The following is a 24,811-nucleotide window of genomic DNA, read 5'->3' as shown; positions in this document are numbered from 1 at the left end:
TTTTAAAGCGCACAAACAAACATGCTTTGTCAGGTGAGTCTTGAAGGCAGTTCAGTTCCATGGATTGTCTTATGAGTGCATGCACTCTCAGTCGATCTTAAGGTATCTTGGTGGGACAGGTGCAAGAGGGGAAGGGCTATAGTAGCTCAGTGGTAATGTATCCCCTTTGCATGCAGAAGGTCCCATTTCAGTCCTCGTGCAGGCATGAAAATGTCCCATGTGAAACCTTGCATAGCTGCTGTCAGTCAGTGTGGACAATGCATGGTAGTCTGACTTGACATAAAACAGTTTCCTAAATTCTTAGGTGTTCTCTAAACTCTATTGTACCTAAGCTATTTAGCATCTTGAATTGTGGCTGGAGGCCTTTTGCAGAATTTGGAAATTGGTGCATTTTTTTCTGGTAACTTCCTCCTGTTAGTTCAATAGTCTCCAAGGTCAAGCCAACATGTCATTTGTAGCCACATCACAAAGAAATGAATGGTGGCTGCTAGATCTGTACATGATATTTGTGAGATAACCAGCCTCATACAACCAAGACTAATTAATACACAAAAGGATTGAGATCATAAAGCAAGCTGTCCTTAACCTTGGGAGGGACTGGGTAATCAAGCATATGGTTCAACCTCGTCTACCTGATGAACTGAGTGTGTGAGATCTGAGTTGGTTGCTGTAGCTTATGGCTCTTACAAGCTACTCTTGAGTTCCTATACCAATAATTTAGGATTTTCACCATTGTAAGTAATTCAAGTTTTGCTGCCTCCGCAACTTTTTCTGAATGCTGTGTGGAAAAGTACATTAATCTGACATTTGGAGAGTTTGTAAGTAAACCATTTTTTAAAACTTATCAAACGTGGTCTTTTTCCGGTGCATTTGCCCAAGCGGAGGCGGACGCAGAATGAGGTTCGACTGTATTATTTTTACTTTTTAAGGTTGAATTTTCATTGTATTTTGTACTATGTTGGTTTTGAGGAGTGTAGCCTTGTGTACTTTGGGTTTTGTTTTTAAAAACTGGGGTAGGAATTCATTAATAATAAAAGTAAATAGTGGTTGTGTTAAGTGAATATTCCATATGGATATTTAAATTGAGCCCTGAAAGGGTACTGTATTTTACAAATGCAGTTTCTGACCCCTGCAGAACCTTGACAAGCCAAGTTAACCTGTCCAAATCTACACAACCATTTGAAAAGGCAGGAGCCCTGTTCTTGATGGTTCTGCTCACCCAAACTTTAAAGGGGAGGCATTACAAATTGAGAACAAGGATGGGGTTGGATAAGGGATAGTATTAAATCCTGGGTCATCTGAGAAGAGCACAGGCTTACTTGTGGGGCTGAGGAAGGGATTATAGGCAACAGTCTCCCTTTAATAAAAAATACTCAAGATTATTTTGCTTCTCACAGGACAAAAACAGGGAACCTGCAGCTCTCCAAATTCCTATAAGCCAAAGCCAGCATGGCCAATGCTCAAAGATGGCACATGTAGTCAAACAACATGGGAAAGGCTGTAGTCCAGTGGTAAGACCACCTACTTTGGATGCAGCATGTGCCAGGTTCAATCCCCAGCATTTCCAGTTAGGGCTGGGAGAGAGCCCAGTCTGAAACCCTGGAGAGTCACTACCAGTCAATGTAGGCAGTGCAGTGGTACCTCAGAAGTTGAACAGAATATGTTCCAGAAGTCCATTCAATTACCAAAACGTTCGGAAACCAAGGTGCAGCTTCCAATTGGCTGTAGGAGGCTCCTGCAGCCAACTGGAAGTTGCATCAGACGTTCGGGTTCCAAAGAATGTTTGCAAACCGGAACACTCACTACTGGGTTTGTGGCACTCAGGAGCCAAAACATTTGACTCGCAAGGTTGTTCGGGATCCAATAAGCATAAGCATATAACTTAGCTTCTTTATGTCTTAAAAAAAGAACTTTATTTTTTCTCTATATCAAAAGACAGGTAACAAAGTGTCACTATTCAAGAATGGTTATCTAGTCCTGTTTTCTCACATGATACAGTGTTAGTGAGTGAGGAATTGTTTGAAGAGACATCAATTTTCCAAACAGGCCCCTCTCCCATTTTATAATATTTGATCCCAAATGTTTCAGCTACAAGAATGCTCATGTTTATATATTGTCAATCAAGACTTTAAACAAAAACATCCTCACAACTCTCATTCTAGGCCAATCCACTTCTTCACTGTGCTTAGGATATCTTCCGCTAAAAGCAGCACCTCCTCCTCCTTGCATCTAAGAAAAGCCTCATTGGGAATGGTGGGTGAATTGTGGTAGCTGGGATACTGCGTTCTCTTGTCATCCACGCCATGCTGGCGAAGTTCCTCAATCTGATCAGGCAGCTTTTCCAACTCCCGTCCATAAGAAGCTACCTTACCAGCCAGCATTGGAAGAGTCAGATCCCTGTCAAAGCGACCTCCCTGGTGGTATTCAACTGCTGTCAGGGCTTTCTCCACTGCCCGGTAAGTCTTGAAAAGCAGCCATTCAGTACTACCCTGACCAGCATTACTGGCTGCTGCCTTCAGATCACACTTGGCTTGCCTTAGCCAGCGCCTGGCCTCCTCCAAGCAGTGAAGTTTTGATTGATCCTTTGAATATTTTGGCCTTTTCTGATGGAAGGACCAGAAGTTGTAGTTGTAGTTGCAGTGGCCTCCTCCACCTCCTCCACCCACACCCCACCCTCCTCCACCACCACCACCACCCCATCTTTGCCTGGTGAATTCTGTACGCCTCTCTTGATGCTGATGAGCTTGCTGGTCCCATTCACCCCAAAATTCAGAGTCCCTCTTGTAGGAACCACTACTTTTGGGTCCCCCTCTGGAGCCACTGGGCGTTCTATTGTTCTCCATCTCCTTGATCTTGTCTTTAAGGTATTTGAAAATTTCATTGGCAGAATCCTCTTGACCTATGTTTTTATCTGGGTGGTAGCACAGATAGAGTCTTCTTAAAGCCTTCCTCCTCTCATCCTCTGACAAGCTCCAAATTTCAGCCAAGCAGGCATCCACTTCTTTCTTTATCTCACTCAGTGGCCTCTCATACCAATTGCCACTTGTAAGTGGTCTGGCAGTACTGCTAGCACCAGGGGAGCCTTCTGCCAAGACCACAGCTTTACTCAGATCAGATGCAGTGTTATTCCTCCGGAAATGGTAAAGGTCATAGGCACTGACTTCTGCATGCTGCCCTCCTCCCAGGTCAACAAGGTATGTGTGTACTTGGCCAGTACCGCTCTGCCGTGGCCCAAGGGCTTCAAGGACCACAGCGTAGAGGTAATGCTCTCTGGGCTTGGAAGAATCCAGGTAACCCACGTAATCTTCTGGCAGAAAGGTGTGGAGGATGCTCATTTCCAGGCTGTCATACCATTCCTCAGGGATGTCCTCTCCAGGAGGCGGCAGGATATAGGCATTTAGGTTTGCGGGCAGCTGCGAGGGCACTTTGTTTTTCTCTAGCACCTCAGCAATTTCCTTAGGCCTTTGGCAAACCAAAATCTGTGCAAGGACCGTCAGGGAAGGCAGGCTAAATCTTTGTCCTAAAAGCCTATTCAGTTCTGTGGCTAAATTGCAAGAGAACTCCACACCCCAATGTGCATCTTTGCTCTCCCGGTGTGCAAGGTAAATCTGCAGTTTGCCATCTGGCATTGTTGAAACATACACTGTCCTGGCACACTGGGTTCCTTCCACACTCTGTGAATTGTGCACCATGGTTGTGCACATTTTTTCACAACAAACCACTTCTAGCCGCTCCGCTGAGAAGCATCCTTCAAACATGCATTCCACCTCCTCTACTTTTGTCCCACCCTGCCATTTAAACAGTGCAACCAGAGCATGCTGGAACTCGCAAGACATGAGTAGTTCTTGTAGCCAGTTCTGGAACTCACAGTGTTCCCCATAGGTACAGAGTTTCAGAGAGGACTCTTCCAGCTGCTCTTCAGTGATATCTGACAAGTTCTTGGGGCGCAAGGTTTCAGGCAGCCGATGCAGAAGCCTCTGCTGCTTATACTTGTCGTAAGGTAGCTCACATATTGAGAGATCTATCAGAAAGCGAAATTTGCACTGCAAGCCCTGGGGTTCCTGGCCAGTCTTGTAAAAACTAAAGATTAGGCTGTTTGATGGATATAGCTTCCCATCAGCACAAGGCAGATGCAGTTCTTTCAGCTCTGAGAAATCCATTTGATCCTCTGCTTCATCCAAGAGCTGGAAGAGGAACTGAGTGGCCCTGAGCACTGTTTTGGTGAGGTTGGGATGCAGTTTAGCCTGACTTACAGTCTCTGCATGAATTCTGGCTAGAACACTGGCATAGTGATGGATGCTTGCCTCATCTTCAACTCCCAATTTCTCCAGGACATCCATATAGACAGCTAGCTTTGGTGGTAGTTTGTAAAGATACGGCCGGAAGTCCTTTGGGCATTTTAATGAGACCACCACATTTTGGGCCTCTGCTACCTCACTGTCTTCCACTAGTACCACAGGGAATCCCTTTAAGTAGCCAGTCTCTAACTTTTGCTGTTGCGACAAATAGCCATAAGCTGACTTTAGCACATCCTCTCGAGTTTTCCTAGCTTTCAGAGTGTCACATGGTGCCTGGCATACGTTTCTTAGATTCTCCAAGACTAAGTGGGCTGGCAAGGTGCGCAGCACTCCCAGTTGTTTTAGGATGGTTTCTTCATTTTCCCCAACACATGCAACAGAAGGCAGAATGACCACTGAAGTCCACACCAGGTCTGCTTTCATAGTTAATAAGGAACCTTGGGGTGCCACAGGAATATTACATTGCACATATGGCGAGTGAAGGCAACACAGATCTTCAGAGATCTTCTTTGGCAATAGAAAACGGATCTTGGACACTTTTTCCAGGAAGGCCTCTGAGAAGGTTTCACTGGAAAGCAAGTAGCTCCAGAGTGCTCTCCTCCTTTTACCAAGATCATGGGCACCATCCTTCAGTTCTCCAGCCCTCAATGCTTCTTTTGCAATTTGGGTAGCCAACACTAGAAAGCATTCCTCAGAGATCTCTTGCCGCAAGCCCACATCAAGTAAGAACTCTTTCAACTCCCATATATTCTCTGGCCGCACTGAGTCATAGAATTTGTGTGGCACAAACAGAGAATCCATTCTCAACTCCTTGAAACACATTTTCTCCTCATAAAAGTAGGACACAGGACGCATCACACCTTGCTTGTCCCGGATGAAGGCGAAAGACTGGAATGTTGTCACCACTGTCTCTTTCACAGCCTGATATTCTGTAAGATAATGCCTCTTGATGATGAGGAGTAACTTCACAGCCTCCAGTACATGGGCTTCAGGGAGATGGGACAGCTGAGGCAAAAGTTGCTGTACAAACTGCTGCAAATCGTTCATTACACCAATACTCAAGCTCTTACTGAGACGTCGGTTCAGCAAGCTATCGCTCAGCAGGACAGTCTTCTCATCTACCTCGTAAAGCTCCTGGAAGTTCTTAGTCTCCTTTGGAATCTTGGACTCCAAGAGGTAGATATTCCTGTATGAAGCCAATGAAACATGCTTCCCTTGGTGTGTTTTAAACACGGGCAAGGATTTCAACTTGCTTAGCAATCCATGGTCATTCTTCAACGTCTCCAGTTGGCTGCTTAGGAACCGCAACAGCGCTTCAAACTCCCACTCTTCGAGCTCATCCCAACACAGGTCATGATGAGTTGCCAGTTGCTCCAGCACTACTGTAGGATTCTCGGTCTGCAACACACATGGCAGAATGCAACGTGCGGTGAGGTTTGGAGGCAAGAGAGAAGAGTCCAACTTGGCAAAGCCCAGTTTGCGGAGAATTTTAGAAACTGTGTCTGCTTGACCAGGCATAATCGTGTTGAGGGACTCAAGGGGAACCAAGAACTTAGTGCAGCCACGACACACAGGGAGCACGGCACAACCTTTGAAGAGGGAAACTAGCTCTGCAAACATCTTTTTCATTGTGTCTGAATTTGCAGTCTTGCAGATTTGGTTCTCAAAGAAAGCCCACAATTCACTGAGCCATTTCTGGCCTTTATCAGTACTGACCCTGTTTTCCAAAGACAGCATCTCCTTAATGAAGGCCACAGAATCAGAAAGTGTAAAATCCTTTAGGAACCCCATCTTTACTAACAGCTGCCTGGCCTTTCCATCAATTATGCAGGCAAAGAAACATTCCTGATGGTGTGGGAAAAGATTGTGCACATGGCTATGGTATGGAGGACGCTGCTGAGTGAAGCACCTCAGCATGTTATCCTGGGTCACCAGCAAAGGGAGACCTTCCAGGCAGCTTTTGTCATCAGGAAGAAGCTTACTGAGGCAGAACTCAAGGAGAGCAGAACAGTAACAGCTATTCTTCACAGGTGTCAGAGAAAGTGGGCAGGGCAGGCGAAAGTTGGGCAGGTTCTTGAGGAAGCAGCAGAGAGAAGGAGAATCGAGGGTTAGGATATCAACTCCTGCCTTGACAAAATGGTCACGTACCAGCTGAAGATGTTGGAAGGCAGGGACAAACTTCATGCCCAGACTCTGGAGAGTAAGCTCAAGAACCTCACTTATCTCAGACTGCAGGAAATAGGGATCACTGGTTGGGTGGCCCAGTCTGGGTGCACTCCAGTGCACACTCACTTCTTCCCACTTAAATTCATGCTTGAAATTAATCTTCTTCTGGTACACAGGGATCAAGGGAAGCTGCTCCATGTATGCCAGTTCATACACACGGGTAATCAGCTGTTGCCATGCTGGGGGGACATCGCTTGTCACAAATGGGAAATACTGCAAATAGTTTGATTCCAGCCACCTCTGGCATGCAGTCAGGGAGTGGAACTGCAGTGGTGTATCACTCAGCGCTCGGCACAGCTCATAAAGCAAGTGACAGTACAATGGGGCAACGAGACACTGCAGCAGCAAGTTATTCCAGGACATATTGGCACCGCCTTCACCATCATTCTTTCGCAAGCCACGGCGAGCCGAGTCCACAACAAAGTTCCCATTGACGTGGATGGGAAGGCCTGTTTCTTCCAGAAGTGGCAGTGTGCAGAAGGCCCTACCAGGTGGTGGTCCGTCAAAACAAGCTGCCACACCCCCACATGCCAAGTCCATGCCTTGCACGGTATTGTCATTCTCAAGCCCAATCTGCCTACCTATCAGCCAGTTGCTGGAAGCCTTGGAGATACTATTCTTCACCTTCATTCTGTAGAAGACTCTCATTGGCTCGCCATCATCCATTCCACCTGCTGCAGCAGCCTGTTGGAGGCGCTTCTGGTATTCCTGTCTTTCAGGCTCACCACCTTCAGCCTCTACCCGCAGCACCTCCTTTGGTGTCCCTCCCTTCTCACTTATTATGGAGAAGACCACGCAGCGAACGTGGTTGAGGAACATCACAAGGCTGTCGGCTTCTTTAATGAGAGCCACCACAATTTTCCTCATGTCTTCCTCGGACACAGAGCTCTGGCAGATACGAGATGAGGCCGCACCACCAGGAGTACGTAAGGGTAACCGGAAAACCGTGCCTTGTTCCAAGTTAAACACATCAGGTAAAAAGGTATTATAAACATCACGGATGGTGTCTTTGACTTCTTTAGCAAGGTTGTACATTCCACCAGGTGAGATCTCATCAGAATCAGGGAGGTAGTGCAACATGGGGTCAAAGACACAGAGAGCACTGTCCCCCGTCACAAAAGCAGGGCAGTCAGTCAAGTGATAAACTGTATTGAAACCTAGTCCATATTTGCCGGTAGCATCTTTCCTCCCACCTTTGCCACCAGAGCCCAAGCGCTGGATCCCTTCTATGTCGCTCATCTGGAAGGTCCGGTCATTGTAGATGCAAAGCGCTGGGCCTTGAAGTTCATTCCACTCCTTGCTGAAGACGCGATCTGTCGGGTGCTGTCGCCGATCCCAGACAAAGTGGACAAGATTTGCACCAGCATCGTCTGCATTCTGCAGAAGCTCCTTTAGCACATCCTGTGAAGAGGAGTAGTCACGGAGGATGTTGGCCAGCCGTGTACAGATGTCTTCCTTGGCTCCAAAATCTGTAGCCCAGGAAGAGAGACCCTGAATCCTCTGGCGTGACAAGACACGACCTTTTGTGGTCTGAATACCACAGCGCATAGCAATTTCCCGCGGAATCATGGCATTGCAGAGCAGGGTCCCTTTATCATGCTGAAGCCATGGCGTGTCATCAAAGAGGAGTTTGGGCAATGGACGAAGGACTTTGTGTTTGTCTGGGAAAAATACACTCTGGGCTTCATAAGGACCCAACTGTTGACCCTCTGGCAGGGCCTCAGCCAGCCCTACAGTGATCAACCGGACAACTAGGGCCAGATGCCCTTTGGAAAGAGACTGTCCAGCTCCCTTCTTGGCCAAAGTCTGCAACACAGTGGCGTAGTCATTCACTTTAAAAGTCTCAGGCAACCCAACACACTCCCACAGCATCTTGTGCTTCTGGTACTCCTGAGGCAGCTGGAAGAGGTATGGAGCAGCATCAAAGAACAGGCAATGGGCCACACTGCACACTGACACAAAGCCAGAACCCATGAAAACAAAGGGGAATGTCCTTGCCCTTTGGGACACCTCTACCTTGGACAGAGGATTCTTCTGCACCATTTCATTCAGGAAGGCATAGCAGATTTGTGCCATGTTTTCCAGCTTTGTTCTGGACAGGGCGTTGGAACCACGTGATGCTTCCTCCAGTTGCTTCAGCACCGTAGAAATTGGTGGCTGGCGATTCAGTCCTAGGAATTCCTTTAGCTCCATGGAGAGCTTCAAGCCTTTACCAAGGGCTGTCTTGTCCAGGACAGGCTCAGTCAAGCCTACCAGGGGGTGCAGCTTATGGTAGTAAACCTCTTTGGGGCAGCAGAGTTTGTGTTGGTTAGCAGGTAGTACTGCCGGCAAGAAGGGAATGTCTCTGAAAGTAACCTGGGTAGTGTTGCTGTAGCTTTCCTGCAGGTGCTCCTCAAGGAGCTCTAGGATGCAGCGGGCACGCTGGCAGGCCTTGACTGGGTCATGACGCCACAAGGCTGCCACAGTTCTGGCTCGGGCTATCAGTTCCTCCATTTCCACACAATCTTTGGCCATGCCAAGACACTCCAAGCGCAACAGCCTCTCTGGTTCCAGAAACCCCGTGCCCGTGGGGAAACGGCCATCTTCAGGAGCGTAGAGAGGTGCAGCGCAGCCGCTTGGGTGTACAAGTTCTTTAATGTTTCTCAGCAGATTATTGGGGACAGTCGGAATGCAAGGCCGGGATGTCAGGATCTTATTCACGCCAGCATCATTCATATCCAGAGCATGAAGAATAAGGACATCACGATCAGGCTCTGCCAGCTGAGCAAGATTGGGCAAAACAAGCTCACAGAGGAATCGTGCCCAATTGTAGGTGTTTGGCAACAGGACGTCCCCCTGGATGCAAGCTCTGAAGTTCATCTTCACCCAATCTGGAACTGACACTGCCATCTTTGGCTCTGGCAAAAGTAAAGAGAAGACCCTGAAAGCTATAGGTTCTAGATGCTCCTGACAGATAATGTCAGAATTGAGGATACAGGCATCCCGGGCTGGGCACCATCGCTGTCCATCAGAAAAGAGAACTGGCTGTTCCCCATCAACACCATTGACTAAGGCTTGGTAGAAGGCCTTGACTGTTTCACTGAATGGGTGCTTGGCACTGCGCACGTCAGGCCAGAAAGCATGGTACTCATAGTCCTCCAGCAATCCTTCCTCATACATGTCCCGGAGCAGGGACAGTGCTCCAAGCCAGGCACCCAACACGGAATCCCGTAAGAGTGCCTTGTTCCATTTCCCCTTCTCAGTAGCTTCCCAGAGTCCTTTGCGATTACTCTGCACAGCAAAGACTGCCGTGAGATGCAACGGGAGTCCAGTTTCAATAGGAAGAGGTAGAAAGCAGAAGGCACGGCCCTTAAAACCATCTACATCTGGAACCCATTTTCCAGCATCAGTGGCGGGACAGAGGGGCAAAGCAACGCTAGCAACAGGAGGTGAGAAATGGACACCCTTTTCTTTTCCCTGTTTGAAGAACTGAAGGGCTTCTCCTTGAGCGGAGCATGAGTGTAGTAGGTAATGGCTGGTGACCACACTTGACTTCCATGTTGCGGTCAACTGCACGATAGTGGACGTACCCATCCTGACAAGTGCTTTCCTGCTCACTGTGGCTAATGGCTGGGTGGCTTCTGGGGAACTGGAACCACGAGGAAGGTGGGTTAGTGACACCTCCTGCACTTTTCCCAGGAAGATAAGAAGGTACTTGTACATCTCCCGGAAACCAGTTTGCAAGGATTTGATTCGACTGGGTCCAAACGGATCACAGCAGATCTGAGAGTCCTGTGCCTCCTCCTCAGTGCGGAAGGGCAGGCGGAGGAGCGTGCCTTGGTAATCATCTCCAGGTTGACAGCCAAAGATTCCTCTGAACGATCGAAATTGTTCAGGAAATCCAGCAGCGACTTTTCGGTTCAATTTGAGACGCATGCCTGGTTGGCCTGAGTTACGGATATGCTTCCGAAGGTGGGTGATGTTTGGGTCAAAGATGAGCATGGTGTGGCCACTGAGAAGAGAGGGCACATCAGTGATGTGGTAGACAGTGCAGAAGCCCAGCCCAAAGCGACCAATCTTGTCATCCTGCCGTTCCTTGGTAGCTGCACCTAGACGGATGATGTTGGAGAAATCTGTCTCGGTGAAGAATGCATCGTTCTGGGCCCAAAGCGCGGGGCCCTGGCAGGCAGCCATGCCAGGGTCCAGGAGTCCTTCAGTGGTACCATTATGTTCACGGAGATCGACTAGGAAGCGACAAGTTTGGGCACCAGCATCCTCAGCATTCTGCAGCAGTTCCAGGAACACATCTGCATCCTGGCTGTATTCACGAAGGATGTTACGGATCCGGAGGGTGATTGGCTCCGAAGGACCCCATGCCTGAGCTTCCAACAGTTCCAAGCCTGAAAACCGTGTGCTCAGCATTTCCACACCATGGAAGGTAGCGGTGGCAGAGGAAACAGATTCATGCACCAAAGTAGGTGGGTCGCCATCCAGCTCAGCAAGGTGGGCCCGATCCATGTCACAGTACAGCACTGAACTGGTAGGGCATAGAACAAAACCAGACAGTCCTTGAATCCGCACAGGCACTGGCATTTCGCTTTCTCCATGGTAGCCACGAGTGCACAGCCAGTCCAGGACAGCTATCACGAGGAGCAGTTCAGCATGCATGCCACCTTGCGGTCGGGCATTGATTTGATCTGCCAACTTCTGCACTGCTTGGCACACTTCCTCCTCTTTTGGTAACTTACGGACCCCCCATGCTTCAAACAGCTGGCTGTAACCTTGGAAGTCCAGAGGCACTCGTGACATCAGGGCTGTAAGGTCTAAGCCATCAGGGTAGGCCAGCACCACATCTGCAGCCAATGAGAAGCCAGTCCCATTCCACACCACAGGTCCCACAGGTGGCTTCTGGAAGTCCCTCAGGTGCTGTTGCATGTGCCGATAGATGCTGTGCAGCTTTGTAGTTAACACAAAGGTCTCCTCAGGGTGACATCCCTGTGCCAAGACAGCTAGATTCTCCATCACTTTCTCTGGTGGAGGAGAGTTCTCCAGACCCAGTTTTTCTGCAGCTTCTGGCCGAAAAGCATTAGTCAGTCCCATGACCAGCCCGACAAGAGCAGCGTGCCTCTCCGAGCGAAGCAATTCAGGTGCCAAGAAATCTCCAGCTGCCGCCAATGTGGAAGCGTTGGTGGCAGGCACCCAAGGCAGGGACCGCAGCCGCTTCAGCTCCTGTGAGGAGAAGCGTGAGAGTAGAGGAGTCTCATTGCAGACCCGGATGAGTGCCCGTGATTTGGCGCTGCCATCTGCAGCCTCTTGCAGTTGACCAACTTCCTCCGCAGCCATCAATGCATCTGCTGGACAGACAGCACTGAGATCAGATTTCAGGCCCAGAACACGAAGGGTTCGCAATGCTGCTGGCTCCCGGAAGGGCCCCTTGGGGAAGTGGCAAGGTCTTAATAAGTCCTGCAAAGTGCGGTTCTCTGGATCATAGAGGTCACTGGGCCTGCCCAACCTTCCTGATCCGCAATCCAAGAATGGCAGCTCACAACACAAAGTTTGCAGCTCTCGGCTTTGGCTGAAGAGGGAGTCCCCATTGTGCAGCACCCACAGCATGAGCTGCTTGGCTTCCTGTGCCCAACTGGCATATGCCCCCTTCTTCATTGCCTTGATGCACAGAAGGCACAGATCAGGTGTCCCCAGGAGCTTCTGCCCGATTAGCAAGAGCAGGTGGCGTTCAGCTTCATTATGACACAACAGCACAGGCTCTGGAGTTAGAAGATCCGAGGGCACTGGTGGGACCAGGTTCTTCTCTAAAGCCAGGTGGTGCTGGGCTGGCACCAAACCAGACCTGGTGGGTGGAAGGACGGAGGGCATCTTGAAGAAGAGCGGCAACTCAGTCAGGACTTTGGCTTCTTTGGAGGAAAGTGACGCAGCCGTGGAGAAAAAAGCACTCAGGCTCTTGATCTGGCAGGTGAGCAGAGATGCAACTTGGCCAGCTACCGATGCCACCCCTAAATGGGCAAAGACCTGCAAGACACTCCCAGGTGTGGGTTCTAGGACATACTCTCTCAGCTGGCGGTGGCACCATTCTGGCTGCCAGCTCCGGACCACAGTGCATCCCAGTCTCTCCAGAATGCCAGCCACTTCATCCGGCAGACAATGCCCCTCGTGGCTCTGGAACAGCAGAGTAGGCTGAGGCAGCAGCCGTGCCAATTGGATTCCACTGTGGGAGTTCTGTAGAGGAGTCAGCGGTATCAGGGGGCAATCCTTGAAGGGTGCCAGGGAGGGAGCGTGGAGACTCAGGAAACTCCAGAAAGCAGAAAGCCACTCAAGAGGGGGCTGTTTTGGGTACTCCTTTGGGCACCAAGATACAGGAGCAGAATTGCTGCTGACCCAGTCCTTAGGAAGAGATCTACGAACGTTCTGCTCAATGACATTTTGATCCAAGGAGACAAAGTTCCTGAATAACCCTGAAAATGCAAGAGTGAGTGAGTGAGTGAGTGAGAGAGAGAGAGAGAGAGAGAGAAATCAGCAACCACCATTTGTGTGCATTTGTATTTCCTGTTGGGAGCAAAGTGGTTATGTATACACTACTGCTATGCCCAGAACTGAAGACTACTTTGGATGCAACTGAACTCCAATCTGTATAGGTCTGTGAATGATTTGGTATCACAATGATGCGCTGCAGCATTGCTGAAGCAAAGTGAGCCTGATACTGATCAGCGTACCGAGAACCAACATGGTGTAGCGATTACAGCAGGCAGATGCAAACTGTGGCCCATCAGATGTTGCTGAACTACAACTCCCATCATCCCAGGCCATTGACCATGATTAAGGGAGCTGGAGAAAGTTGTAGTTCGTCAACACCAGGAGGGCCAAATGTCGCCTGCCCCTGGATTAGAAAATCAGACTAAGGCAAAGGGGGACAACCATCAGCCCTTGCTCTAATTTCATGCAGGTGGTGGAGGAGGACCCAGTAGAGAAAGATGGAAGGGTGGGGGAATCCACAGCAAGCAATCACCTTTGACTGATGGCTAGGGAAAAATACTCCCCAACCCTGTGCTTAAGGGTTCGAATTCCCAAACTAGCTGGGAAGTTAATTTGTTTACTTGGAGACAGCCACTCTACTGCTATTTTGGTGTCATGCTCGCTATCTTTCCACCTAATCTATTTCACAGTGTTGCTGGGAGGAGAAAATGGTGCCTGTGTGTAAAAAGCATGTATGTACATGGTAGATTAGAACATTTACACTAGCGGCAGCCAGCCTGGTGCCCTGCGGATGCTGTGGTTTACCATCCCCATAATCGCTGATCATTGGCCATGCTGGCTGACGCTGAAGGAAGACAGAGTCTAGCATGGCCAGTGACAATGGGAGTTGTAGTCTAACAGCATCTCAAGGACACCAGGGCGAAGAACCCATAAAACACCAGAAGCTGATCATGGTGCACCCAGGAACATCTCACCCTTTTCTGCAATTGTTTGCAGATGCTTCAGCAGCTCAGGGTTTAGATCCTTGGGCAAGAACTGGTGAGCCAGGCCAGGCAACAGGATCCTGCAAAATCAGCAGAAAGAAACCACAAGTCAGTTAGGAAGGACAAAGGCAGGGTGACAGTGAAATGGGGATCACTATGGGACAAGCACCCAGTTAATGCCGCTGGTTTATTTATGGGGCTAACCATTTTAGGGGATCAAAGAAATGCAGCATGGACCTCTGTATACTGTAAGGCAGTATTTCTAGGGATACACATGGTGCTAGGGGACACACTGAACCGAACTATGCAATTGAAAAAAGTGTGTAAGAACCCCTGTCTCTTGGTTTGGTGCAATGTCTGAAATAAGCCATAGTGAAGACATTTGTGAACTGCCTTGCAAGGTGCATATGTGTGCATGTGCACATGCGTGTGCTCACCGTTATGCAAGTCCATTAACTGGAACATCTAATAGGGAGAGGACATTTAACTGTGGTAGGGTGAAAAGGACAATACAGGTTTTACCCTGGGGATCATATGTGGTGAGACTGCTCACCTGGGGAAGTTGTGGTTCTCGAGAAAGACTGTCTCTCCAGAATCTCCAAAGCAGGTAAAGTTTCCATTGGCTGTTGGCAGCAGCGGCAGATTCTTCAGCTCCTGGTAACACCCATCTCCAACCAAGTACTCCAACAGCAACTGTTTCTCTGTCAAGGATATCCCATGCCAAACATTGGTAGTCCGTCGCAGGGTCTCCCTGACAAACTTTGGTGTGGCCTCTTGCACCGCTGCCCTGCCTTTGGCACCCCACACCAAAGCTCGGCGCACATGGAGAGGAGCAGCTGCAAGCGGTGATCCTGCCAAAATGAGGGTCTTCTCCAGGGCCTGACCTACTGGTTTACCACTCACTACCTCTGGCAAGATCACGGCTTCACGGGGATGGAGCAGACGAGGTTCCCCATCCCCGACTCGTACCAAGAGTTTCATGTCCATCAGTGTCTGGCATATCTGAACCACTAAGGCCTTGTATCGGAGTTGTTGGCTTTGGTCTGGGTCTGGCCACGCCCCGTATGGGTTGTCAGGACAGGTAGATGCCAGCAGTACCATTTGGCAATAAGCAATAGGCAGCATCTCCTCCATAAGCAAGTGGTTCCAACGACCGTCGGCTCCCCTCGCCTGGGACCCCTCTTCAGACCACTGCACGTGTCTTCGGTCATCTGTCAGCTGGAAAGGGGCACTGATGTGCAGTGGCAATCCAGTGGCGTTTTCCTCTGTGGCCGGGAGTGGCAAGACGCAGCTGAGGCGCCCCATACACTTGTCTTGCAAACAGTAAGCCAAGGACAACACAGGCTTAGAGCTGACCTTCACTGCGAGATCCCAGAGCTCTGGGAAGGCATCCTTTTTCGCTTCAGCAGACAACACAAGCCAGTTGCACTTGCTGGCCTGTCCAATCCCAGTGCCAAATAGGGCAAGTGTTTTGATGTGGGCACTCATGTCCAGTTTAGTGCCCATAGCATCAACAAGGTTTCCCTTTCCACTACTGCATACTGCAACTTCCAGCACACCCTGGCTCATGCCCAACCCATTAAATGGGTGAGTGGTGGCCTCTGCCTTCAACAGCTCACGGATAGCACCATCGGACCCAATGAGACCCAATGTCAGTTTCTTGATATTCCTGAGGAACAGCAAACTAATGGGGGCATCATTCACGAACGAAAGCAGCAGTTTCTGCACCCGTTCTGGACTGTAGAGATTTTCTGATATCTTTGAGGGACTCTGTCGTAGCGGGAAGCGAAACAGGGTGCCTGGAAAGCGGCCCTCCGCAGTTGGGCAAGGCTGGCCCAGAGACTTCAGTGCTGCCCAGAATGGTTGGAACTGGTCGGATGCCTCTTCCCATTCACTCACCTCCCAGAGCTGACCCCCGTCGTGTAATGCCATCAGCTGTGGGTCCAGCACCCCCAAACATTCATCAGAAAGTATAGATGGGAAATCTAAACAGAGCGAAGGGAAGGAATTCAGCCATTAAAATGTGGGTGGCCCAGTCTTGGTTCCTTTTCCCCCTTCATGCTCCTATTTCAATTCATCTTTATCTCTCTCAATTTCCCCCATCTCAATGATGGCATTAGCCATATTTCGCTGGGGACAGCATTCTACAAATGGGGAGCCACTGTTGAGAAAGCCCATTCTCCCGTTCCCACCCCCCACCCGTCAGAAGAAGTACACAGAGAAAGGCCTCTGAGGATGATTGCAGGGTCCAGGTATGCCAGTGTGAGGAGAGAGAAGTGGTCCCTGAGCTATTGGGGTCCTGAGCTGTCTTCTAGGCCTTTTTCCTTCCAAAGACATCTGGTTTTCAAGTTATGAGCCAGGCATAACTTCTCACCTGTGATATGGTAAACTGAATTGAAGCCCAAGCCAAAGCGTCCAACTGTAGAAGGGTCATCCTCCTTGTGACTGATGCCTGGACTCTGGATCCCTTCCCAGTCAGCCTCAGAGAATAGACCGTTGTTGTAGGCAAGAAGCGCAGGGCCTGAAAGAGAGAAATGTGGTCATGCAATTTTTACCCAGGTGCCTTGATGATGGTTCGATTCAGGTATCACTCCCAAGCCAAATTTGACATGGCACAATGTCTGAATTGCAAACTATGGTTTGTGATCAGCCAGCAAACCAAAACAAATCATGAGTGAACGTTTTGTGGCACAAGATCCTGTCTAATTTAGTAAACCATGGTAACAGCCACCTCCAGAGGCTGCGGCACCAGAGCGATGGGAGCAAGCTAATAAACCTGATTGCTATCAGAAGCAGACCAGGTCCTATAAACAAGGGCTGGAGAGCTCTGCCACCATCGCTGACCATTGGCTATAGTCACTGGGACTGATGGGAGTTGGAGTTCAACTATATCTGGAGAGCCACAGCTCCCCCCCCCCAATACCTTTTTTAGATTAAGATTTCTGCAAACCATGATGTGATACTGGAATACTGGAGGCGCACTCTCAGGCACCCACACTATTTGTCTAAAGCACTTTATACGACTTTAACAGTCACTGTGAAAGCATATATGGCCAGTGTTTTCCATTTATCCCCAAATGGATATTGTAGTACAGAAATGAGAACGTGGGAAACTACTGTACAGCGGGCCAGCCGTATTTCCCTCCCACAAGTTACCCGGAAGGACACTGCATCATGCCAACTTTCCTTGGATGCATTGTGGGACGAAATGGCCCCAAAGTAGAGGAAGTTCACTGCTGCTTTCCCAGGCACAAAGAATCATTCTGGCGTCAATATAAGGAGAACTCAAAGAAGCCTTGGTTACTCACTGCTAAAAAGGAAGCCTTTGACCCTTGAAAGCATCCCTGAAAAATGATTATGAATTTCATCCAGCCAACTTCCTGCCTATAGGAGACATTGCGATTTCTCTGCTGGGCCCCCCAGAGCACCCACCATTGAGAGGTGTCTAATCCATACCTTGGGTGCTTGCCAGCCCCTCTGAGAAAAGGCTCTGTGTTCCAAAACTCCGTGTATCGTAGAGCAAGATCACCTCTTCAGCCCCCGCATCATCTGCATTTTGGATCAGCTCCTTCAGGAAGAAGAAAAGAAAGAGTAGGAATAAATGCCAGGGGTCAACACAAACAGACTGCGTAAATTGCTACATGGAAGCCAGTCCCACATTCCATAAACTGCTAGACATATACAGGGGTCGTCAATATCACCCCTTTCAAACTTCACCTATTTAGAAAAGTGAGGGCAAGCCATCTCCTTGCTGCTGTGTCTGTCCCACTTCTGTAAAGGCTGGGAGACCTGGCAGGCTTCTTTGCTACAAATCTGCACATTCTTTAATAATGCACTAGAACTGGCCATTCTGATGTTTTTGACATCCTTCTTTGGTACTCCTGCACCCAACCACTCCCACAAGCCGTTCTTTGGGCTTGCACTTCCTGCTTTAAACTTGCAGTCTTACTTCTCTTCCCCCCAAATCCGGGTGTTTGGCTGCCTCCTCTCTGTGAACATGCAAATTGTTCAAGCCCTACTTAAAATGCAATCCATGTGAAATGGCTTCACGCTCAAAAACTGCAAATGCAAAAAGCCCTGGCCCAATCCTTAAAAACTTACTTTTAAGATCTGACCCCCATCTGGGTACTTGCGGAGGATACCCTGCAAGTATTTGAGGACAGGAGGTGACTTTTGTCGAAAGCCCTTCCTGAAAGAAAGCCAGGCGGTTATAGTAGTTAGACTATATTAATAGAAACAGAGATACTTCAATCTAAACAGGACCAGGCTGTGGGCTGGGGTGGTGCACCTGGGCAACCTTGACCTCACTGCCAACCTGCCCAAGCCTTGCACTGCCCAAGTAAACTGTAGCAATCGTGTAGCAAGAGGGGTTGTCCACACCAGTCACTCCTAGATTTCGGTCTGAAGTAGGGAACCTTTTTTGGCCTGAGAGCCCAGGGGCGGAGGAAGGGCGTCTGGTAGGGGCGGTCCACCCTGGGTGTCATCACTGAGGGGGTTGATGTTCGGCACACAGCCTGCCCGCAACTCCCAAGCCTACCCCCAAGCCGTCGGAAAGGGCAGAGCTGCGCCGCCTTGCCGGAGGTCTTCCCCCCTTCCCCCTTCATTTTGACAGATCGAGGGAGGCTTGAGAGACGTGGGTGGGAGGTGCGCCGTTCCCCCCCTTCCTGGGCTGCTTCCTGGGGGCGGGGAGCCTCTCCTGAGCTGTCAAAAGGAAGAGGGAAGGGAGGAAGGCTGCTGGGCAAAGCGGCATGGCTCCCTCCCCCCCACACCCAGAAAGCAGCCCGCCATGGGTGGCTTGCTCCGCCCCCCCTGGGCGTCTCGCCCCCTGGGATGCTCAGTGTGGGCAGTGCCCCCCTGGGACGTTTGCCCCGCCTCCGAATGCACAGCATGTGTGCAAGCTCCTGGTGCCAGAGCAGCTAGCTCCACCTCTGTGAGAGAGCCACATTCCCAGTAGTATGTGTGGCCACCAAATGCACAATATTACAAGCATACACAGGTGTACATGCATATAGAGAGAGAGACAGACAGAGAGATGTATTAACATGCACAGCAACGGGGGTTGAAAAAAGCCTTATAACTTTTAGCAAGCTTAACTGCCAGGAGAAAGAGAGACAGACAGACAGACAGACAGAGCTTCCTGGAATCTCAAACTGCACTCTCCCAGAAGATCATCCCTCTGTGGAGGGTTTGCAAGTGGGGAGAGACAAGGGTTAATCATGCTTCTGGACCCAACTGCAAACTCACCACCCTAAAAACAACACAACCCAATTGAGCTTGGGGAAAAGCTTACTATTGGCTACAACAGAAGGCCTTTGCAACCCTAATTTAGCAGGGATGAGGAACACTATACGCAGGAGTCAGCAACCTTTTTCAGCCGTGGGCCGGTCCACCGTCCCTCAGACCATGTGGTGTGCCAGGCTATACTTGGGGGGCAGGATGAACAAATTCCTATGCCCCACAAATAACCCAGAGGTGCATTTTAAATAAAAGGACACGTTATTTATTTATTTATACTCGTGTAAAAACATGCTGATTCCCAGACCATCCATGGGCCGGATTGAGAAGGCGATAGGTTGCCTACCCCTGGTTCAAAGGTTCCTAACTCCTAGTTTAAATCCTCACTCTGCTGTTGGGTCTGTGTGCAGGTTTCCCTCCTGAGTGACAAGCCAATTCATTGTATTGTTGTGGTATCTGCCTGGACAATTTATGGTAGTATTCAAAGGACCCTGGGCTGCCACTACTGACCCAGCTTGGCTATTGGATCCTACTGGCCAGGAAAAACTGTAAGTGAACTTCTTGTTCCAGATAAGACTTGCTCAAGCCTTGTCTCCCTGACGTCTCTAGCATTGTTGTTTTTTGTTGTTGTTAACTGAATTTATATACTACCCTATACCCAGAGGTCTGTAGCCTTTTGTTCCCAACTTGCTTCTTCATCCTGCCTCCTCATTTAACTTTTGGTTCTCACTACAAGCTCTCACCACAGTCTGCTGCCCACCGCCCAACCCTCAGAGCCACAGAGTTCACTGGGTGACCTTGGGCCAGTTCTTCACACACTCGGTCTAACTCTGAGCTCCTTGGAGGAAGAGTCAGCTAGCAACATTTTAAGTAAGGTGTTATCAGATCCCATATAGTTTTGGTTCTGAGTAAACATCAGGAAGAACTTTCTGGTGTTAAGAGCTGTTTGACATTGGAACAGTCTCCCTTGGGAGGTGGTGGACTCTCCTTCCTTGAAGGTTTTTAATCAGAGGTTGGATGGCCACCTGTCATGGATGCCTTAGCTGAGATCCCTGCATGGCAGGGGGTTGGACTAGATGCCCCTTTAGGTCCCTTTCAACTCTACAGTTCTATGATCAGCACATCTAACACAGTCTCACTGGCATTTTTTTGTCCATGAGAAATCCCATGGATACACACGCACAGCATTTCTCACCTCTTCTTCTGCACCTGAGACATGTTGATACCTGCAAAAGTTAAGAGAAAATGGGAAAGATGAGTGTATAATCTCACCAATACGATTTGCACATTGGTCCTCACTGAACAAAAAAAAACCTCATAAACTATTTTTCTTTCTGTAAATGGACATTTTTTAACAAAACAGACAAGAGGAATCACCATATGATGTTACAAACACTCCCCCCCACACACAACCAATAATCTCTCATCAAATGGATTTTGGAACAATAGAAAATCCTGCCAGGCTGCCGTTTGTTATGTGTGCTGGAAGCTGTAGCTTCTGTGAGGAAGAAACTACAGTTCCAATGATTCTTTGGGGAAAACCAGGTGCTTTAAATGTATGGTAAGGATGTGACTTCTGTTACAAAAGGCAAAAGCAAACAGTCCAAGCCTGCCACAAGCAGTGTGGCATCTTTCTCTGTCATCTGCTTCCGACCTAAAACACGTTTACTAAATTATTATTACTGTAAATTATTAAATTTGTATGCCGCTCTATACCTACAGGTCTCAGGGCAGTTCATAGGATAAAATCACAATATAAAAACACAAAATACACAATCAAAACAAAAAACAAAAACAACCCAATAACCCCCCCAAACACATTTTAAAATTAAGTCCTTTTAAATCATTGGCGCCAACTCACTTTAGAGTAAGCTTACTTAAGATTAACTGTAATATGGAATGTGCTTCTGTAGCCAACAGAATGTGCAACAATTCCATGAGGTAGACAGGAAAGGTGGCTGATATTTATTTAAACCACTATTATACCATTTTAACAGTCATGGCTTCCCCCAAAGTTTCCTGGAAACTGTAGTTTGTTAAGGGTGCTGAGGTTTGTTAGGAACCTCTAATTCCCCTCACAGGAAGACAATGCCAGAGTTCCCTGGGAAGAGGGATTTATTGTTAAATCACTCTTGAAATTTGTAGCTCTGTGAAGGGAACAGGGGTGTCCTAACAACTCTCAGCACCTTTATCAAGTTCCTTGAACTCTTGACAACTCCCAGTTCTTGTCCTGTGTCAGTTCATTTTTTATTCATTTTCTTCTGCAGGCATACAACCTTTTTACTATTTATTACAGGTTTTGTTTATTAAATTAAAACCTTTGACACCAAAAACGGTCCAAAGATTACAAAATAAAATAAACCAACAATAAACAAAGAATCACACCTGAGAGTATGTTGCCTCTGAACAAATAAAAGTTACATAATCCAGATATTTCTAAAGACCAATGGCATAGGTTTCACACCGCCTTTCTTGTGTATGTAATAAAAGGCCACCAAAAATGTCTCTTTTTTAAAACTCTCGTGTCAATTAACATTATTTCCCATGTTGTGTTGTACTATTTTGCTGTGATTAACTCTTATAAGTGCCCCTCCCAAATCTTGCCACTGAGATTCTTGCAGCCCCACCAAGAACTTGTTTATGTAAGCTGTTCTTATTTCCCCCTGTAATATCAGATCCATTTCAGGTGTTTTGGGGACCCCCCCCCCCAACAATTACTGCTGAGGTTTCATTAAAAATCTTTTCCCAAAATTTGACAACATACTTACAATCGCATCACATATAAGATCCAACTACCCAACAGCCCCTCCAACAAAACTTTTAAGAATATTTTTTAAAAATTGTTACCACCTTAAAGGTGTTAAATATCACTTCTACATATTTTAAAGTGATGTTTCCCTAAATTGTGCTGAAGTATTATTGTATGAGGGACCCAGATGGCGCTGTGGGTTAAACCACAGAGTCTAGGGCTTGCTGATCAGAAGGTCGGCGGTTCGAATCCCTGCAATGGGGTGAGTTCCCGTTGCTCGGTCCCAGCTCCTGCCCACCTAGCACATCAAAAAGTGCAAGTAGATAAATAGGGACCGCTCCGGCAGGAAGGTAAACGGCATTTCTGTGCGCTGCTCTGGTTCGCCAGAAGCAGCTTTGTCATGGCCACATGACCCGGAAGCTGTCTGCAGACAAACGCCGGCTCCCTTGGCCTATAGAGCGAGATGAGCGCCGCAGCCCCAGAGTCGGACACAATTGGACCTGATGGTCAGGGGCCCCTTTACCTTTACCTATTATTGTATGGGAACTTTCCTCCCAATGCTTTCCACTGTTCACCTCCTAATATTCCTGTCTTTTCTCGTGTTTCTCAGTCCAGCTGCATTTTGCATAACCTAGTAGAGTGGACCCTACTAATAATTTATCAAATATCCCTGCATCATTTCAAACTACAGACCCAACTGCAAACTTTGAAGGGAGCACTTTGGAAGAATGGCTCACAAACACATAAGGGGAAGTGACACATCCCCTGGTCATCACAGGCCACTGAGGTTATTTGGTTCACTCCTTTTCGGCCATCGAGGCAGCCAAACACAACAAACAACACATTTGCAGAGCCAGAACACAACAGAAGCACATGATCTGTTAAAACTGGCAGAATCATTATTTCTGGAGAAATGTTTGTGTTTTCTACCAAGGGTTGATAAGAGGGGGTGTGCTCCGACAAGCCTTTTTTTCAGCCCAAAGACCACATTCTGGGCATCACATGCCTGTGGTGGGCATGGCAAGAAGGAAAAAGGGGACAGTGAAATGAGTGTGCCTCTTACCTTAATCAATAAGGGAATATCCCAGCAAATGCCAAGCTAGGTTTCTAGATGGACACAAACTTCTTTATCTATGCAAACAAAAGGCATTATAAAAAAATGTTCAAGGACACGTTCCAAGCCAGCCAAAAACAATGGAGGAGGATGCAGAGCCCGGATGGTGTCTGGGGTGAGTGTCATGGACTGGACAGAAAGCAAGGGGGGGTACATTTGTAGGTTCCCAACTGCAGTTTTATAGGAATTGCTTGGGTACCAGAACAGTGGGGCTGCTCACTTGCCACCTCACATTCTTCAGCCTTTCTTTTAATTGCTATATGCAGGGAAACAAAATTCATTCAAGTAACAAAGCCTTTCCCCATTATCACTGCATCCAGACAGTAGGGAAAGTTTCGCCTTTTGCATGCCTATCAGCCAGGCCACTAGACACAGGAGGTTCTCCAGGATGAAAAATTATTTCACGCAGTACAATTTAGAATATAGCCATATTTGTACTGTACTTCTACTGCAGTCACACTATAAGCCAAGTCTACACTAGGAGAATAAGGTCTAAGAGCCCAGAACTGCACCGTTTTAGTCGACAAGGCAGGGAACGCGTTTTAACTTCCCCTCCAAGTTTTATAAAAAGAAAAGGCAGGTTCCCTGCAAGTAGAAATTAGCGCGATAGGAACAAGGCTGAGCTATTTTTTTCCCCGGCTGAGGTATTAGCTTTTTACTTGCGGGAAAATTGCTAGGTGAGGGAAACCTCAAAAGCGATGGCTCAGGGGCGGCTAAGCCACTTCCCAGGGCTGTTGGGAGGATAAAATGCGAACGAGGCACCTTGCATTCCTTGGAGGTCTGTACAGTATTAACTAAGCAAATTTGTTTAGGACCGGAGCATTTCGCTCTGTTTCCAGAGACGCTCGTACTTTTTCTAAGCCCGTTTAAACCCCGTTACCCCTCCCAAAGAACCCAGGAGTCCTGCTGAATCGGTCTCCATCACCTGCGGTCCGTTATTACTCACCGCGTCTCTTGGAAGATGCAGGTGCGAAGATCCCCGCGCAGCTTCCCGGCCCACGATGACTAAAGCGCAAAAAAGGTCCGCCGCCCTACCACACCTTAAGGCGGATGACGGGGGAAGCCGCGGCTGCTGCGCTTTAAAGACGCCAGTCACTTTCGATTCCGGCGAAATGGAAATCGAAAGCGATTTCGCTCCGTTTGGGAAAGAGGCGGGGAATGTCTCGGAGCTGAGGAGTGGGGCGGGCACTTTTAGAGGGGGATGTGGGGCAAAGACGGTGGGCATTCAGTCACAAAGGCGGAGAGGTGAAACAGTCGGTATCTGATACACTATAGACAGGAGTGGCCAAGATCGAGCCCACCCAGAGACAGCTGTAGTTGGCAGGATTCCTGTCTTGCAGGGGTTGGACTAGATGACCCTTGGGGATCCCTTCCAACTCTTCAATTCTATGATCCCTATTACCGGTATCTAAGATCCCTAAGTTACGGCTAGCTCCAGATATGGAAATGCCCTTCCCCCTGCTGCCCCAGTGAAATTGCATAGTAACTATAGCAGCAGCTCTCACAAGGAAGTCCCACTGAATTCAACAGAGCTTACTGCCAGACAAGGTGGTGTTAGGATTGTAGCCCAAGCCTGTGGGTTACTTTGGCACATATGGTGCATTGAAATCATATGCCTTCCCCCACAAAGAATCCTGGGAACCATAGTGTGTAAGAGGTGCTGGACATTGTAGCTCTGAAAGAGGAAGAATATAGTTCCCAGGATTAGGGGACGCAATAACTATTAAAAGTGGTGTAA

General features: G+C 48.5%; 1 protein-coding gene across 2 annotated transcripts; it reads right to left on the bottom strand.

Moving 5' to 3' along the window:
• Positions 1–1,900: 1,900 nt before the first annotated feature.
• Positions 1,901–24,151, bottom strand: LOC118095881 (sacsin-like). Of its 2 annotated transcripts, XM_035137188.2 has the most exons (9): positions 24,020–24,149; positions 23,023–23,090; positions 20,406–20,436; positions 18,077–18,164; positions 17,432–17,543; positions 16,350–16,496; positions 14,529–15,960; positions 13,967–14,055; positions 1,901–12,973 (listed from the first exon to the last, which is right to left on the bottom strand). In XM_035137188.2, the coding sequence occupies exons 3-9, from the start codon at positions 20,426–20,428 to the stop codon at positions 2,154–2,156; spliced, it is 12,711 nt and encodes a 4,236-aa protein (XP_034993079.2). In that variant the 5' UTR covers positions 20,429–20,436; positions 23,023–23,090; positions 24,020–24,149; the 3' UTR covers positions 1,901–2,153. The 2 variants fall into 2 exon arrangements, with proteins under 2 accessions (XP_034993079.2, XP_034993081.2); XM_035137190.2 differs by lacking the exon at positions 23,023–23,090 and having other exon boundaries at positions 24,020–24,151.
• Between the last annotated feature and the right edge of the window lie 660 nt (positions 24,152–24,811).

The sequence above is a fragment of the Zootoca vivipara genome, chromosome 13, assembly GCF_963506605.1.
Source record: "Zootoca vivipara chromosome 13, rZooViv1.1, whole genome shotgun sequence".
NCBI lineage: Eukaryota > Metazoa > Chordata > Lepidosauria > Squamata > Lacertidae > Zootoca > Zootoca vivipara.
The sequence above is the reverse complement of the archived record's forward strand: the minus strand, read 5'-3'. Positions and strand labels throughout refer to the sequence as shown.